The 14,496-nt window shown below is 46.5% G+C and overlaps 1 protein-coding gene across 3 annotated transcripts in view; it reads right to left on the bottom strand.

The window, feature by feature from the left end:
• Positions 1-6,932, bottom strand: part of LOC133477619 (genetic suppressor element 1-like) — a 48,457-nt gene extending 41,525 nt beyond the window's left edge. Inside the window, exons 1-2 of one of the 3 annotated variants that reach the window (XM_061772552.1) lie at positions 2,719-6,932; positions 1,962-2,472 (exon numbers count right to left, since the gene is read on the bottom strand). In XM_061772552.1, coding sequence (XP_061628536.1) covers positions 1,962-1,998 — 37 coding nt within the window. In that variant the 5' untranslated portion in view covers positions 1,999-2,472; positions 2,719-6,932. The remainder of the gene's footprint in view (positions 1-1,961; positions 2,473-2,718) is intronic. The other 2 variants (XM_061772553.1, XM_061772556.1) reach the window with 2 other exon arrangements.
• Between the last annotated feature and the right edge of the window lie 7,564 nt (positions 6,933-14,496).

A 14,496-nucleotide genomic window follows, 5' to 3' on the forward strand; every position in this document is an offset into this window, starting at 1 on the left:
GCAACTTGATCTTGCACGAACTTGACTTTGTACCACACAAAGTGGAGTTCTGGCAGGTTGAAAATTGCAACGTGGCCATTTTCCGGCAGACACGGACGGCGGCGCGTGACAGAGCCGCTCTTTCGCACGCTGCTGCTTCACGTCAACGAGTCGCGTTGAAAACCTCCGGCGTGACTCGGAGCGAGGTCGTGTCATTTCTTGGCTCCCTTCGATGGGTTCCCTTGGTGTCTTAAGATCAAAGTTTCTGACGTTCTACCAGCAGCTCGGTACCATTGGGCTTAGCACGTCTCCCTCAAAGTTCTAAGAATCTGTGTTTGAATGTCACTTCAAGCCTTCCTGTACGGAATTGAAATGTTCTCCCGGTACTGCAAATGTTGTTTTATAGGGTTACCCCTTCCACACAGCTAAAGTTAGGATTAAAAAGTTAAGTATTCCTTAGCGGCTGTTCTCACCCCCCCCCCCCCCCCCCTCACTGACAAGAAAAGGGACCATATCATTTCAACTGAAGAGTCAGCTATCTTAATGCTAACTTACAATGTGAAACGCCATCGACGGGCTAACAGAAACGAGCAGAGATGTTAGGTTCATTATAAAGCTTGAAACGACTGCTATTTTAACGCAACCTAAGCGGCAACGCATACAAACAGAGAACACAACAATACTCACAAGCGTATATTCTTTCTGCTCTGTGGGAACATGTATTACGGGAGATTAGGAGGAGACCTTCTCTGCCTCTTCTTCTTGCTTCTCCTCCATTAGACCTCAGTGCTGCCCAGCATGTTCCGGCACAACACGCTACTACACTGACGGTGCACAACTCTAAAATGTGTACTTGCCTGTAATTGTATACTGTAAAAAAAAATAAAAGACTACAAAAATCTTAAGATCTAAGATATAGCGCATACTTTTACAATGAAATGCAATTGACTCTAACTACATTACGACATCGGAAGACACCGTTTCTTATTTTCCAAGTGAATAATGCGTCAATCTTAACAACCAAATCCAGACATACTGTGTGAAGGAGGTCCATGCCAGATGCAAAAAGAGTCCAAATAAATGCTTCATTATAATCCAGCAGAGTGTCTCCTAACTGCATTCCTATTAGGGTACACTAACTTCCTTTATACAACCAACCACACTCACACACACATACGCACACACACACACACACAAATGTACACAGCACAACGTGTGGGCATCCTTGTTATTTTGGTTTACGACCGTGTCGTCCACAAACACTTTGCCCCCACATGCTTCCATACATGGAATGTGCCGACACTTAGCCCCCACTAGCTTAGCGTCGCCGTATTCACACGGCTCAAAAGTATCTACGATCTCTATGATCAATGCGCTTGACTCGCTTTCTTCCTTCCGATTTCCGTTTTTTCGGCTTTCTGTTTCTTATGTCACGTCATCACTAACTTTAAAATGTTTTAAAAGTAGCGGGATCATTGTTAAAATGTACTGATTCGAAAGTACAGATATTTGTGTTTAAAAATGTAAGGAGCAAAAGCAAAAAGTCGCCAGAAAAATAAATACTCAAGTACAAGTACTTTGTTACTCCCCACATCTGCCAACGGGCAGCCGTGGCCCAAAGCTAGGTTCAAGACCCCGACCGGACCGTCCGCCGACATCCCCCGGACTCACGGCTGTGGTGTCCTTGAGCGAGACCCGATACCCCGAAATGCTCGCCGGGCGCTTCAGCTGCTCCACTAACATGTGTATGTGTTCACTGTGATGGGTAAAATGCAGAGAGAATGAAGTTTGTGTGCATGCATGCATGTTCATGACAATAAAAGGTGATTCTTCTTCTTCTTCTAGTATGCCAAAGTTGTCTTACTGTTGTGCAGAAATATCATACAGTAGGGGAATAGTGGAAAATGTTTTTACTAGTAAGACCCAGTCGTTCTACTAGTGCGCTGAATACAGACAGAGCCCAAAAAATGAAGGAGACGTACCTGGGAGGTAGTAGTGCGGCACCTTTAGCCCGAACATGCCTCCGCTCGGGCTGGAAGCGGGCGTCAGGTTAGAGAGCTCGTCGTCGGGCGTCAGTCATCCGCCCCTGCCTCCCTCCCCTCCTCCTCCTCCTCCTCTGACACTGCGGGTCCCGCGGGGGTGGCGAGGAGGTCAGAGGAGGTGAGAGGTCAAGCGCCGTCTACTCCCCTTTTGCCCCCCGGTAGAGCGAACCTGCGCGGAGGCCAAAGAAGGCGGAGGACAATTGATCGGAGAACGAGCGGCCGTGCGGTTATTCCTCCCTTTGACTGTCTGTGAGGAAGGGAGGATGGATGGATAGAGAGAAAAAGGAAGTGAAGAGGCTTCTGCCAGGCTGGGTCCTTCCTCTCCTTCCTCTCAATCCCTTCCTCGCTACTATTCATTCAGCGGCTTCTTTTTTTGTTCTCCGTTCCCCGTATCTTCTGCCTCAATTCTGCTTTATCCTCCTTGCTTTTGCCTCCTCGGTCCCACGAGTGACTGCTCAGCTCAGCGGGCAACCAAGAGGAGGAGGAAGAGAAAAGAGGGAGGGAATCACAAGACGGACCAGTGAGGGAGAGATGAATGAGTTTGTGTGTGAAAAGGTTGAGCGAGAGGAAGCGCAGCGATCGAGTGAGGCTGTTGATGCACTTCTCATTATCAGTACATTGGACTAGTGCCTGAGTGACAGCTGATTCATCACGGGAGCGTGTGCGTGCGCGTGTGCGTGTGTGAGCGTGTACATACTCAGTTGGTTCAGCTCGCTTCTTCTTCTTCTTCTTCTTCTGTGCCGACCTCCCTGCAGTGTACTGCTGCTGCTGCTGGATGGGACACACGCACACACGCACGCACGCACGCTCACACATACAGTGGTGGAAAGTAAGAAAATACAAAAACCTCATTATTTCATTGAATCTGTACTTGGTACAGTTGCAGCTGGACTTACAAGTAATTGTTTTTTGTTTTACGTAATATGGAGGAACTAATTGCAACTATGCAACCCGTCTCTTTCCCTGCCTCACCCCCCCACATCTGGAGTTTGGCCTGTTTTACTGCCGCATCGACCCCACCCCCGCCCACCATCCTGCTCGCGGAGTAGGGTTCAGTGGCGAGGAGCGAGGGGAGGAGGTTGCTGTGGAAGATTCCGCATCGACCTACTGGAATAAAACCTGACGCGTCTACTAGCGCCGCTTCATTTCATTACTGGGCTCTCATCATACTGTACCATGGGATGAATGTTGCCCACTTGGCATCCATTCCAGTTTGGTCATTCTGGAGGGCGGAAAGGGATCCCTTGTCAAGGTTTCGTCTATTTTCTCCCCCCAGTTTTTCCTTGCCTGGATGGCAAGGGGACCAGGGGATTTGTGCGAACTGTGGGCCTGTGAAGCCCTTTGATTCACTTCTGTGTTGACGGTCTATATAAACAAACTTGACTTGAGAACTACAATGTGGCCCATGACTAAATTTAATGTGACGACCCTGCTCTGAAAGGTCACGGGGAAGCTGACCCCTGACTGGATTGATGAAGCTGTGTGTCCAAAGTCTTTTGCCCACACGCGTAGCAGGCCCGGTGAGTCACGCAGTTATCGATCCACCAGTGACAGACGAGAGTTATAGATAGCTCTCGCAGACTCCTTGCAATCAATCTTGCTCTTTGAAAAAGGATACACAGAAGCGTTAAGAAAATATTCCACAGGAGGAAGATGGAGGTGGAGACAGTGATGGAGCAGCCCGGTTCTGTTAGGCTGCCAAGGACGAGGGGACCGCGGTTCCGCAGTGTCACCGGACGTCTCAGAGCCACCGCCGCCTCGCACAGACCCACCGGCCGGCGACGCCGCGTGTCTGATGCTGATAAAATGGAGTCCCGTTGTCAGTAGATGGGATCTGAGTTCTGAGTGGACTGTAATTGACGGAAAGCCCGACTAACTGAATGTGTCATACAGTACGAGGTCTGTCTAATCAATCGGAGCATGTGACTGCGTGCGTGCGTGTCTGCCTGTGTGTGTGTGTGAGTGCGGGCGGGCATGCCTGTGTGTGTCACTGTGTTTGCGCAGAGGTGGCAAGAGTCCTCACACGCTGTACTCAGTACAGATAAAAGTGTAAAAACAAAGACTGTATTGTGTATTGTATCTATTTGTCTGAAAAAAAAAACTGTTTATTATTCTGGCATTTAGCAAATACAGTGGAACCTCGATACAACCGACCCCGATATGACGGATATCGGATAAAACGGACCGTCTGGACTGAACAACGTGTCCGAAAATAGTTTGCAAAGTCCGTTAGTTCCAGAATTTACTGGCGCTGTAGCGCAACGCAGGCGGAGAATGGGACTGACGTATTTCCGGGTTACAGATATACAATAATACTAGATCCTCCTGTGCCTACATGGTGGCCATCTTGAATGTGGGACATTGACGTGGAGGCCACGTGGTAGACTCTGAGGAGTACAAAGCAGAAGTTCGGGAGTATGGAACATGCTATTTGTGGTACAGCAAAAAAGCTGTTCACCTTTGACAACAGATTTGGGACTAGGAAGCGCACTAATTCCTTGCGGCTCATGAAAGCGACTCGCCTATGATGAGTAATGTACGTCAACAATGTCATGATGACCGAGCACACTGGGTGGTAAGTTGGGGGAAAAAAATGTGAAACTTTCCCACATTTGCAATAACTTTGTACTATACTGGGCGTTTGAGGCCGCGACAAAAACCTACAAAACATCATTTTGGACTGTACAGTAATATGGGTGCCCTTTGCCCTTGCTTCACCGGAATGGACAGTCGGCTGTATTGGACGACCCCAAAGTCATCCTAATTGACTTAAAACAGGAAAGGTTTAGTCAGACAATCGGGAAAAAAATCGTTCATGGCTAAATACAGTCATGACTTTATAGAGTGTGAGTACGGTACTTTTCTTACCTCGGACAATTGCTAAACGTTTGATAATGATAAGAGTTTGGACACTTGAGGTGATTATTTATTATTTTTTTCAATGTTCACTTCCTGTGTAGGTTGCGAACGGCCACGTGTCCCAACACTTTTCTGCATATGACAGTACAGGGGCTGATAAGCAGTTGTGGGAGCAGTTACGACACGTTAGCCGACCACAAACTGACAATGGCGGCCGTGTGCGGACAGGAGATAAAGCAAAGGGAGGAAACGGTAAAGAGGATGAAGCAGTGGTGAAGAGGTGGCAGAAGGACTCATACGCTGTACTTAAATAGAAGTACAGATATAAAAAAAAAAGTGTGGTAAAAATAGAGGTGCAGATTTGACTCTGTGTGAAAATAATTGCATCTGAAATAAAGTAGAAATGAATTCAATTGCATTTAATACCCATTTTGATACGTTACTATAACATCAAAAACTTCTTTAAACATAATATTTTCCATCTTTCATTAACTTGCGTAGTGCTCTCACTAAGAAGTTAAAAAAAAAAACATCAAAATGTGTTTCCAATTCCGAGCGAGCTTGAGATACGCCGCCGCCGCTCGAGTGAAGTGGAAGGGAAATCATTGAGGCGCTGCGATGCCCTCGCCTGCGGGCAAGGAGAGCCACAAACCATCAAACAAATGAGCTGCCGTAGGCCACAACTCACACCCAGACGCTCACACGCAGACCCCAGCTCTTGATGTCACTCGCTAGGCCACGCCCCTTAAAGGCATACGCCCAACACACAAATACTACAGTACACACAGTAATTACACTTTATAAAATCCGTTTAATTCTTTTCTCCAAGAGACGTGTTATTAGGAATCCCACTGAAGTTCGAGGCAGCACACGCCCCGCTGCAACATGATTGGCTCCCGTATCGCGGGAAGGGTAGGCGACGCAGATGGAACAAAGAAGTTTCTTATGGTGAGGTTTAGGGCTAGGGTTGGGGTTAGTGGGATTCACATCAACGCCGCCACACAGAAGTCACATACTTCTTTTCCCATCCGGAAGCGGTAGGGCGAGTTCTGCCGGGACACGGCGGCGCAGCGTGTCCCGCCTAGAAGACCAGTGGGATTCTGGAGACCTCTCAACTCCAGTTGGACACAGTCTGGGCCCTCTAGCCCCCTGTGGGGTCACGCTCTGCTGCGGCGAGGTCAAGAGAGGAGGAGGAGGGCCGACAAAGCCGCGGAGCGACGTGCGATGATTACAGACAACAGCCAATAACGAGCGGCCACCCCTGACCTCATCGCCGTGGAAACAGCAGGGAAGGCCTGTCACCGATGGAGTCGTACAAGTCAATCTAGCCCGAGGAAGAGGAGGAGGGGGAGAAGAGAGTCTCATGATGAGGTCAATAAAACCTTGAAATCATTTTTTTCCCCCCTTCCAAGGGGAGCGGCTCTCCCCGCCTTCAAAACAGACGCCGTCACAGGCTTGTGAAGCCGCCTTCCATCTCCTCCTCCTCCCTCGGCTCTCTATCACTTGCCTGTCAGATGCACGCTGTGGCGGAATAAGAGACGACACCCCGCTCGCTGCAGTAACCGGGGGCTGCCATCGGCACTTAAACATTTCTACCCCCACCCACCACTTCCTCTCTTTCCCTCGCCGACCGCACAGAGAAGATGACAAAAACGCGCAGCCAAATGATGAAGAAAAAGAGAACGCATCGCATCCTCCCCTACTTCCTCCCTTTTTTTGTTTTCGCTACCCACACACACACACACTCGTGTAAGCCCCGTGACCCCCCGAGTGAGCGAGCGAGCCTCATTACCTAACCACTCACACTTGTATCACCCGTGTGTGTTTGTGCGTGTTAGTAATATTTGTCATTCTCAATGTCAGCGCGGCCGACATTAAAAAGAGGTGACGCGCGGTAAGGAAAGGAGATTAAAAGAGGAGGAGGAGGAGGAGGAGGAGGAAGGAAGGCAGAGAGACAAGGGATGACAGGAGGGGGAGAGTACTGATACTGCATTGTATCAGAAATAGTCAGCAGAGGTCATGATGCACATATTTGATACAGAAAGCCCAATCTTTCTCATCATCCTCCCCGTCGCCCGCATCGTGAGACATTTAATTCGACACTGACGTGTTCGGAAAGATGCAAAGAAGGGAGGTGAAAAAGTCGTTCAAACCCAACGCGAAACGGTGTTGCAGTCAAGGCAGAAACCGCAAAGAAGAGCCCTGCAAGCGCGCGCAGTACTTGCTGCGCTTGGGATGGCCGTGTTATTGCTTGTGGGTCCGCGCGGGAAAAACAATGAAACATTGGCGGGTTGACACCAGTCGCGGTACATGGGTGTATTATTGATCATGTCGAAATGAATGCATCACCAGACGGCTTCCGTTTGCAACGTGTACGTTGGGCCAGAGTGGAAACTGGCAGTTTGTTTCATGGATGGATGGATGGATGGATAAGTTGTATAGAAGGATGGATGGACAGGTAGATTTTCTTTTGCATTTCGATCCCTGAAAATATATTTCTTTTGCAACTTTCTGAAGCAAATTAGCCACGTCAAGGGCCCAATGGCCCAGCCATCCATTTGATAGCTTTTACATGTGTCCCAACACTTTTGTCCACAGGTGTAGCAGCAGGCCCGGCGCGTCACACCATTTCGTATTGATGTGCCGGTAACACAATCAACCACGCGCTTCTTCCTCATGGAGAAGAGACGAAAAGGGACACACAGGAATCAGATGCGAGAAAATACAGCGCTGCCTTCACTTGCAGGTTGAATTTGTTCCATGACCAAGTTCGAATGAACTCAAATCCCTCTTGAAATGACTGACAAGTGCTGATAGAATACGGACGGATGGGTGAGTGATGATCAATCCATTGATTTTCCCCACCTGCACCATCATCATGGCGGACAGAGCTGAGCTTCCGACTCCTCTCAGCGCACTTCCCCCGCCCCCGACCTCCTCCGACCCGCTCCGTGACCTTTCAACACGCGTCTGTCCCGCCGGATGATTCGCGACCTCGGCGCATCATAAATCGCCGGGATGGAAGACGTCCTAGTTGTTCCTCGCTGCCAAATTGTTCCACGCGTGCGCGAGGTTTCCTCAATCCAAATGAGGCAATTCACTTGATATTGCAGATATGGAAAAAGGTCTCTCCTTAAGTTGGATTTGACGCAATACGACGTCTCATCGGCTCAACACATTTTCATAGATCTTCCTTCCCGCCATCGCCATCACACACATTTTAAGCGTCTTTTTTCGCCGGTATACAGGCAAGTCGGAATTGAAGTGATATTTGTTGACGCCGCCGAGCCGAAAGAAGATGTGACCGTGAGCATTGCTGCGTGCTGCGTGCTCTGTTTGTGTGTGTTCAAGGAGCAGTTGCTTGAAGGTTTAGAATGACCGGAACACCGATGCTCATTTGCATTAGCGCAACTATGGCCTTTTGTGTTATATGTTAGCATTAAGCTAGAGGACTTTCATGAAACAAAATGAGTTTGGTTGAATAGTTTGGTGTGTCATCATAAAACGTTTAATGCTCTTTCGGTGTATGCTCAAATAGCCACGTGTGTTAAAGTAGCAGTTGTTTGAAGGTTTAGAATTACAGTAAGATCTCGGCTAACTTTCGCTAGCCTGTCTATGGTGTTTCATATTATATGTTAGCATGAATCAAGAAGACTTTCGTGAGACAAAATGACTTGATTTGTGGAAAGAGTTGGGTGTTAATATATGAAAAATGTCATTCTCTGTGGTTTGATGTGTCAGTTTTACACTACACGTTATTTGAGAGTGACAAATAAACAACTTGAAGCATGCACACTTTCCCTCTTATTTGGAGAACTGTGCGAGAGTCTTCTTTTCGTTTCCTCAAAGTGATGTTATACAATTGCCCCATTTCTTGAGAGCGAAAGAGTCTCTTTAAGAAGTGTATTTTAACAAGCTTAAGTATCTTTTATCAAGTTGTTTAAAGCATGTGTGTGGGCTAAAACTATTTTGGAAATATGGTCTCTACATATTGCGGCTATATTTACCTTTTGTCCAGAACGTATGCCATGCAATGAACACATATAATGGATTCAAATACATTCCTCGTGATATATACAGTATATATTTGCGCGTACGGGATATGTGTGTCTGCCGCATGTCATTCAGCTTTGAGGCATCAACCAAATGGAAATTGGCAAAAGATTTAGTATTCATCCATTCATCTTCCGTTCCGCTTATCCTAACTCGGGTCGCGGGCCTACAGGAGCCTATCCCGGCTATCTTCGGGCAAGAGGCGGGGGACGCCCTGAACTGGTCGCCAGCCAATCGCAGGAGAATGTTGAATTATTACAAAAAACATTTCCCTCTATTCCCATGCTCCTGATCATCACACGCATACACACACATTACCTGGGGGGGGTCTCAGCTAGCCCCGCCCCCCTCCCCATACAGGCCTTCACCCCACATGCTCATCTCAATTAATCACCCAGCAAAACAGATGTCAGGAACAAAGGAAGGATCTGCAGGCCTGTGGCATCAAAAAAAAGAGGGGGTTGTTGGATGAGGTAGTAGGGGGGAGGGGTTGGAAGAGGACGGAAGGAAGGAAGGAAGGAAGGAAAAGGGATGTAGGAGGTGAAGGGATGGATGGAAGAGGGAGGTTTGAAAGACGAAAGGAAGAAAAGTGTGAGGAGGAAGGAAGGAAGGAAGGAAGGAAGGAAGGAAGGAAGGAAGGAAAGGCAGCCGATCCATGTACTAGTAAATGTGAACCAGTCCATGCGCTAACAGTACTACTAGTCAAGCGCTAGATGTCAACTAGTAGAATTTGAGAATGTCACTTATATCCAGCTTAAGGTCTTACTAGTACGCCAAAATGGCAATAGAAGTGGGGGGAAAGTACTGGTACTAGTATTAGTGTTGCCATTATAAAATTCTACTAGTTAACTAGCCCCTCGTTAGTAGTACTATAACTATAAACTATAGTGGAGTTTTTAAGATATCCAAGAAATACAGCTTAAGGTCCTTATACTAGTACACTCTTTGCCCTCTTTAGTAAGACGATTCAGCGCACTAGTCGAATGACTGAGTCTTAAAGCAGTAGCATGCAGTTGTCCTACTAGTATGGCAAGGTTATTCTACTACTGTGCTGAATTGTCTGACTAGTGAGTACAAGGAGCTTAAACTGGATATCAAGGAAATGAAATAAATGTTCAAGCGGCTTTCCGTAGGAGTGGTGCATTCAGGTGTCCTGTGCCACGCAGGACATTTGCGCTTTGAGCACAGTTAGTATCATCTTTGGCCTCGTGTTGCTCACAACATGTGACAACAGTGTTAAGAGAGAGAGAGAAAAAAAAAGGTTTTAAAAGAGGAAGTCAGCAGCGGCGGCGGCGACAACAACAAAAGGCCCTCCGCCAGATAAACGAGCGTCTACAAAACAACGGCTAGCGAATGACGCCGCGTGCCAAAATAGAGCAAAGATTGAAAACCTGCCAAGATAAAAACAAAAGCCAGCGTTTCGAGTGTCACTTTTTTTCGCCGCGATACTGTCACCACACGAACGGCAGCCTTGACAGCTCCCGGCCGCTTTGAACGCCTCGCAGTCATCTTTTATTCACAAATGCAGATTTGATGCCTTTTACGGGCCGCGTCGTAACCTGTTGTTAGGCGCGCGCTTCCCCGATCTCGTGTGGAATTATTTGACGTCTACATAATGCACGGCTGCGAGAGCGTGGCGGGGGTGGCAGGAAGAGGAAGACGAGATTTTTCACAGGGAACTAAACCAATGCGGAGGGCATCGGTGGGCTCGTAGTTAATCGGCGTTACGTCGCCATTATGCAAACCATCAATACGGTCGAAAAACTGTGCCGCGTACGTCATCTGCAGCAGTACGCAATCCATAATCACACTGCAACGTGACACAAACATGAAAACGTAAATAAATTAACCAGGAATGTCGATTATTCAATTTGATCATATGTCAGCGTTTCAACGTCAAAAGAGCGTTTCTAGAGGTCAAGAATTCAAATTAGAATTTTAAGGCCAATGCTAGGGTTTCAAAATGAGGTTTCAAGCCAGGGTCGGGTTTTTAACCAAGGGTTAATGTTTCAAGTTCTTAGGGTTAGGGTTTCAAACTTGGGTTTCAAGCCTGGGTTAGTTTGAAACAAGGGTTCGAGTTTTAGATTTGGGTTTTAAGGGGAAAGTTGGGGTTTCAAACCTGGGTTAAGGTTTTAAATTATTATTATTATTATTTTAGGCCTGGGTTAGGGTTTCAAAATCATGGTGTCAACAAGGGTTAAGGTTTCAAATTCGAGTTTTAAGGCCAAAGTCCTGGTTTCAAAGTATCCATCCATCCATCCATCCATCCATTATGTGAGCGGCGTATCCTCACAAGGGTCGCGGGAGGTTTCAAAGTCGAGTTTCAAAATGAGGTTTTTAACTACAAAACCGTGAAAAAAAGGTAAAGAAGATACATTTTCTCTGATCAACCAATCGGAGGACCGCAAAATACCGAAGTCATTGAGTGCCAGTGCTTTGGCCCTGTGAGGATGAATTTGAAATCCGATTGGTTGAAGAAACAGTCCCATTGCTACAACAGTTGCCGTTTATTCTGAAGGCCCTGGGCAGATGAGATTGACATGGCAACACGTACAGGCTGAAATCTGATTGGCCAATAAAACGGAACATTCATGTCCATCAGAGAAACGTTATGAAATGAAGAGAACTGACTGTTAGGACGCAAGCGATACTAGAATTACTAGAATTTGCTGTGCTTCTGACTGAGTTTAGGGCAGCTGAGACCGCCTACGACTGCATTTTACTATCTATCTCACAACATGCGTTTATGTTTATGAGCCCAAGCTGTTAATCTTCATATCCCACCGCTTTTCCCGTCTGCCGGCACGGAGCGTGAGTTACAACCCGCATCAGCCAGGCAGGCAGACAGCCGGGCAGCCGGTCGTCCGTCTCGCCTTAAATCACGCGCGTCGGCTCTGGAGGAGGGAAGAAGAGGGGGGGGGAAGTACAATAAAACAACAACAACAACAACAACAACAACATTTCACCATGATGTCACACAAACTTCTGGGTGGCAATAGCTCATGCATTCGTATCGTAAACAAATCCTTACATGTCGCTGGAACAAGGCAGAGCAATTGAGACAACTTCAAAGGCTTGAATGATCATTTTAGCTTTGTTTTCTACCTCCATGAAGGCAGACTTATTGTCTTTGTATTTAATCAAAACAAGACATTTGCCAACATCTGCATTCACTTTGGAAAACAATGATCAACATTTTCCCCCTATTTTCTGACACATTACGAACCGAACCAATAACCCAGTCATAATGAATTTATGGGGAAAAAAAGATCCGTTTCAAAATGACCGTTATTTGCAGCTATAGCGTGAATAATGTGTAACTGACGTGTCGTTGAACCCGAAGCAGCCTCAGAAAGTCGCCAGTTTCCGTTTCAAAAAGCTCATATGATACTGATTCATTGTTGATTGGGTTTGGTTTCGTCCTTAAACAAACAACAGTAATCAGTATCGCCAAGGACCAATCAGAGCGAAAGTCTTGTCCATATTTGAACTAAGAATAACAGGGTTACTTGTAATTAGTAAGTAAGTGAAGGAGTTCCAACGTCAGCTGAAAGCTCATCGTGAAGGCGATCGCAATGACGCCAAACTGACTCATTCTATCAAAATGTGAATTACCACCAAGTTGTTAAAGTGGAGGACGTGTCGCCGCTCATCAGACACTTTGCGGCTTTACCCTTGGAAAGGAAAATCGCGGTGGTTGTTTGTGTACAAGCTGTCTAACGGGATGCTTAGTCATTATGATGTTGGCTCGCTTATACCGTTGAAAAGCACTCAAAAGTCTTTTGTAACGGCGCTGTGTCACACTTGCCTCCATCTTTGTCTCTCTCACACAAATCTCCCCCCGCTTTTCGCCCATCGCTCGCACTCGCTCCGCTCTCTTGCGAGTCGGTGTCAACTTGTGTTTTCACCTCCGTGTCACGGCATCACGCACGCGCACCAATCTCACCCCGCTATTCGCCCATCGCTCGCACTCGCGCCGCTCTCTTGCGAGTCGGTGTCAACTTGTGTTTTCACCCCCGTGTCACGGCCATCACGACAAAGACGCGCCCGCGCACGCAGAGGCTGGCTTCAAGTTGACCTCTCAGCGCTGATCCCAGGTCAGTCAGAGAGAACTGTGCCCTATTGCGGCACAGATTACCTCACTTGTTTTGATGAAGGGGTATTTGCTTAACAATATGCACACAATACAGGGTGGGACAAAAAGAAGTATAGACAAATGTGCATTTGATTACATGTATTTACTAGAAGTATATTTAAATGCTGTTTTATCTCGTGAAATAAAGCAAGGTTTCAATACAGGATTTGGGTTCCAAAGAAGGGCTTCAAGCCAGTCTTGGGGATCCAAAGTGAGGTTTTAAGAAGTTAGGGTTTGTAGATAGGGTTTCCAATCCTAGGGTCAAGCCAGGGTTCTGGTTTCAGGAGCAGCCAATTGCTGAGTTAGAGTTAGACGTAGCGCTTCTGTTGCATTCCTTTCACTGCTCGCATATACTGTGTTATGTGTGAGAAGAGGGCTGTGTGTCTCTTCATGTGGGTTTGTTTGTTGTCCTTGCTGTTATTGTGTAAAGAATAACTTTTTCTGCTACATTTGAATGTATGAAGAGTGCTACAGAAATCAAGTCCGGCTGATTGATGGACACCGTTAAGGTTTCAGAGAACGGTTTCAAAGTAGGGTTTCGAGACAGGGTTAAAGGTGAGTAGTTAAGAGTTTTAAATCATGGTTGGAGGACCAGTTTAGGGTTTCAAAGCAGAGTTTCTAGCCTGGGTTAGGGTTTTAAATCATGGTTTCAAGCCACGGTTGGTGTTTTAAACAAGGGTTAAGGTTTCAAATTACTCTTTATGACCAGTGTTAGCGTTTCAACTTAGGTTTTCTAGCCAGGGTTAGAGTTTTAAACAAGGGTAAATGTTTCAAATTAGAGTTTCAAGGCCAGCGTTCGGGTTTCAAAATAAGGTTTCTAGCCTTGGTTGGGGTTGCAAGTAAGAGTTTTAAAGACAGGGTTAGGCTTTTAAACTAGGATTAGGGTTTCAAATGACAGTTTAAAGCCTTGCTTTCTAATCATGGCTTCAAGCCTGGATTAGGTTTTTTAAACAAGGGTTTCGAAGTACAAAAACAAAAAATGTAAATCAACTACATCACTGTCACCAGAGATGCTGATTATTAAATGTATTCATGCGTGCAGATCGCAACGGACATGCTTTGCTAGTCAAAGTTGGCGGTAACAAGTTCTGCTCTGACCGACCAATCAAAGGATGGAAAAATGCCGACATCATCGAAGGGCCAGAGCTCGGCCCTGTGAGGACGAACTGGGAATTCCATTCGGTTAAAGAAACAATCCCATTGCTAAAATAGCTTCATTTACATGGGCCAGCACTACTGATTCTGGAGGCTCTGGGCAGATTAGACTGACATGGACACACGTACAGGCTGAAATCTGATTGGGCCAAAAAAAAAATTTTATATATATATATATATATATATTTATTTATTTTTTAAATCAAACATCCACACTCATTGTTATTGGAACCGGTCCAGCCAAGAGAAATGCTATGAAATGAAGGGTACACA

The sequence above is a fragment of the Phyllopteryx taeniolatus genome, chromosome 5, assembly GCF_024500385.1.
Source record: "Phyllopteryx taeniolatus isolate TA_2022b chromosome 5, UOR_Ptae_1.2, whole genome shotgun sequence".
NCBI classification, from domain to species: domain Eukaryota; kingdom Metazoa; phylum Chordata; class Actinopteri; order Syngnathiformes; family Syngnathidae; genus Phyllopteryx; species Phyllopteryx taeniolatus.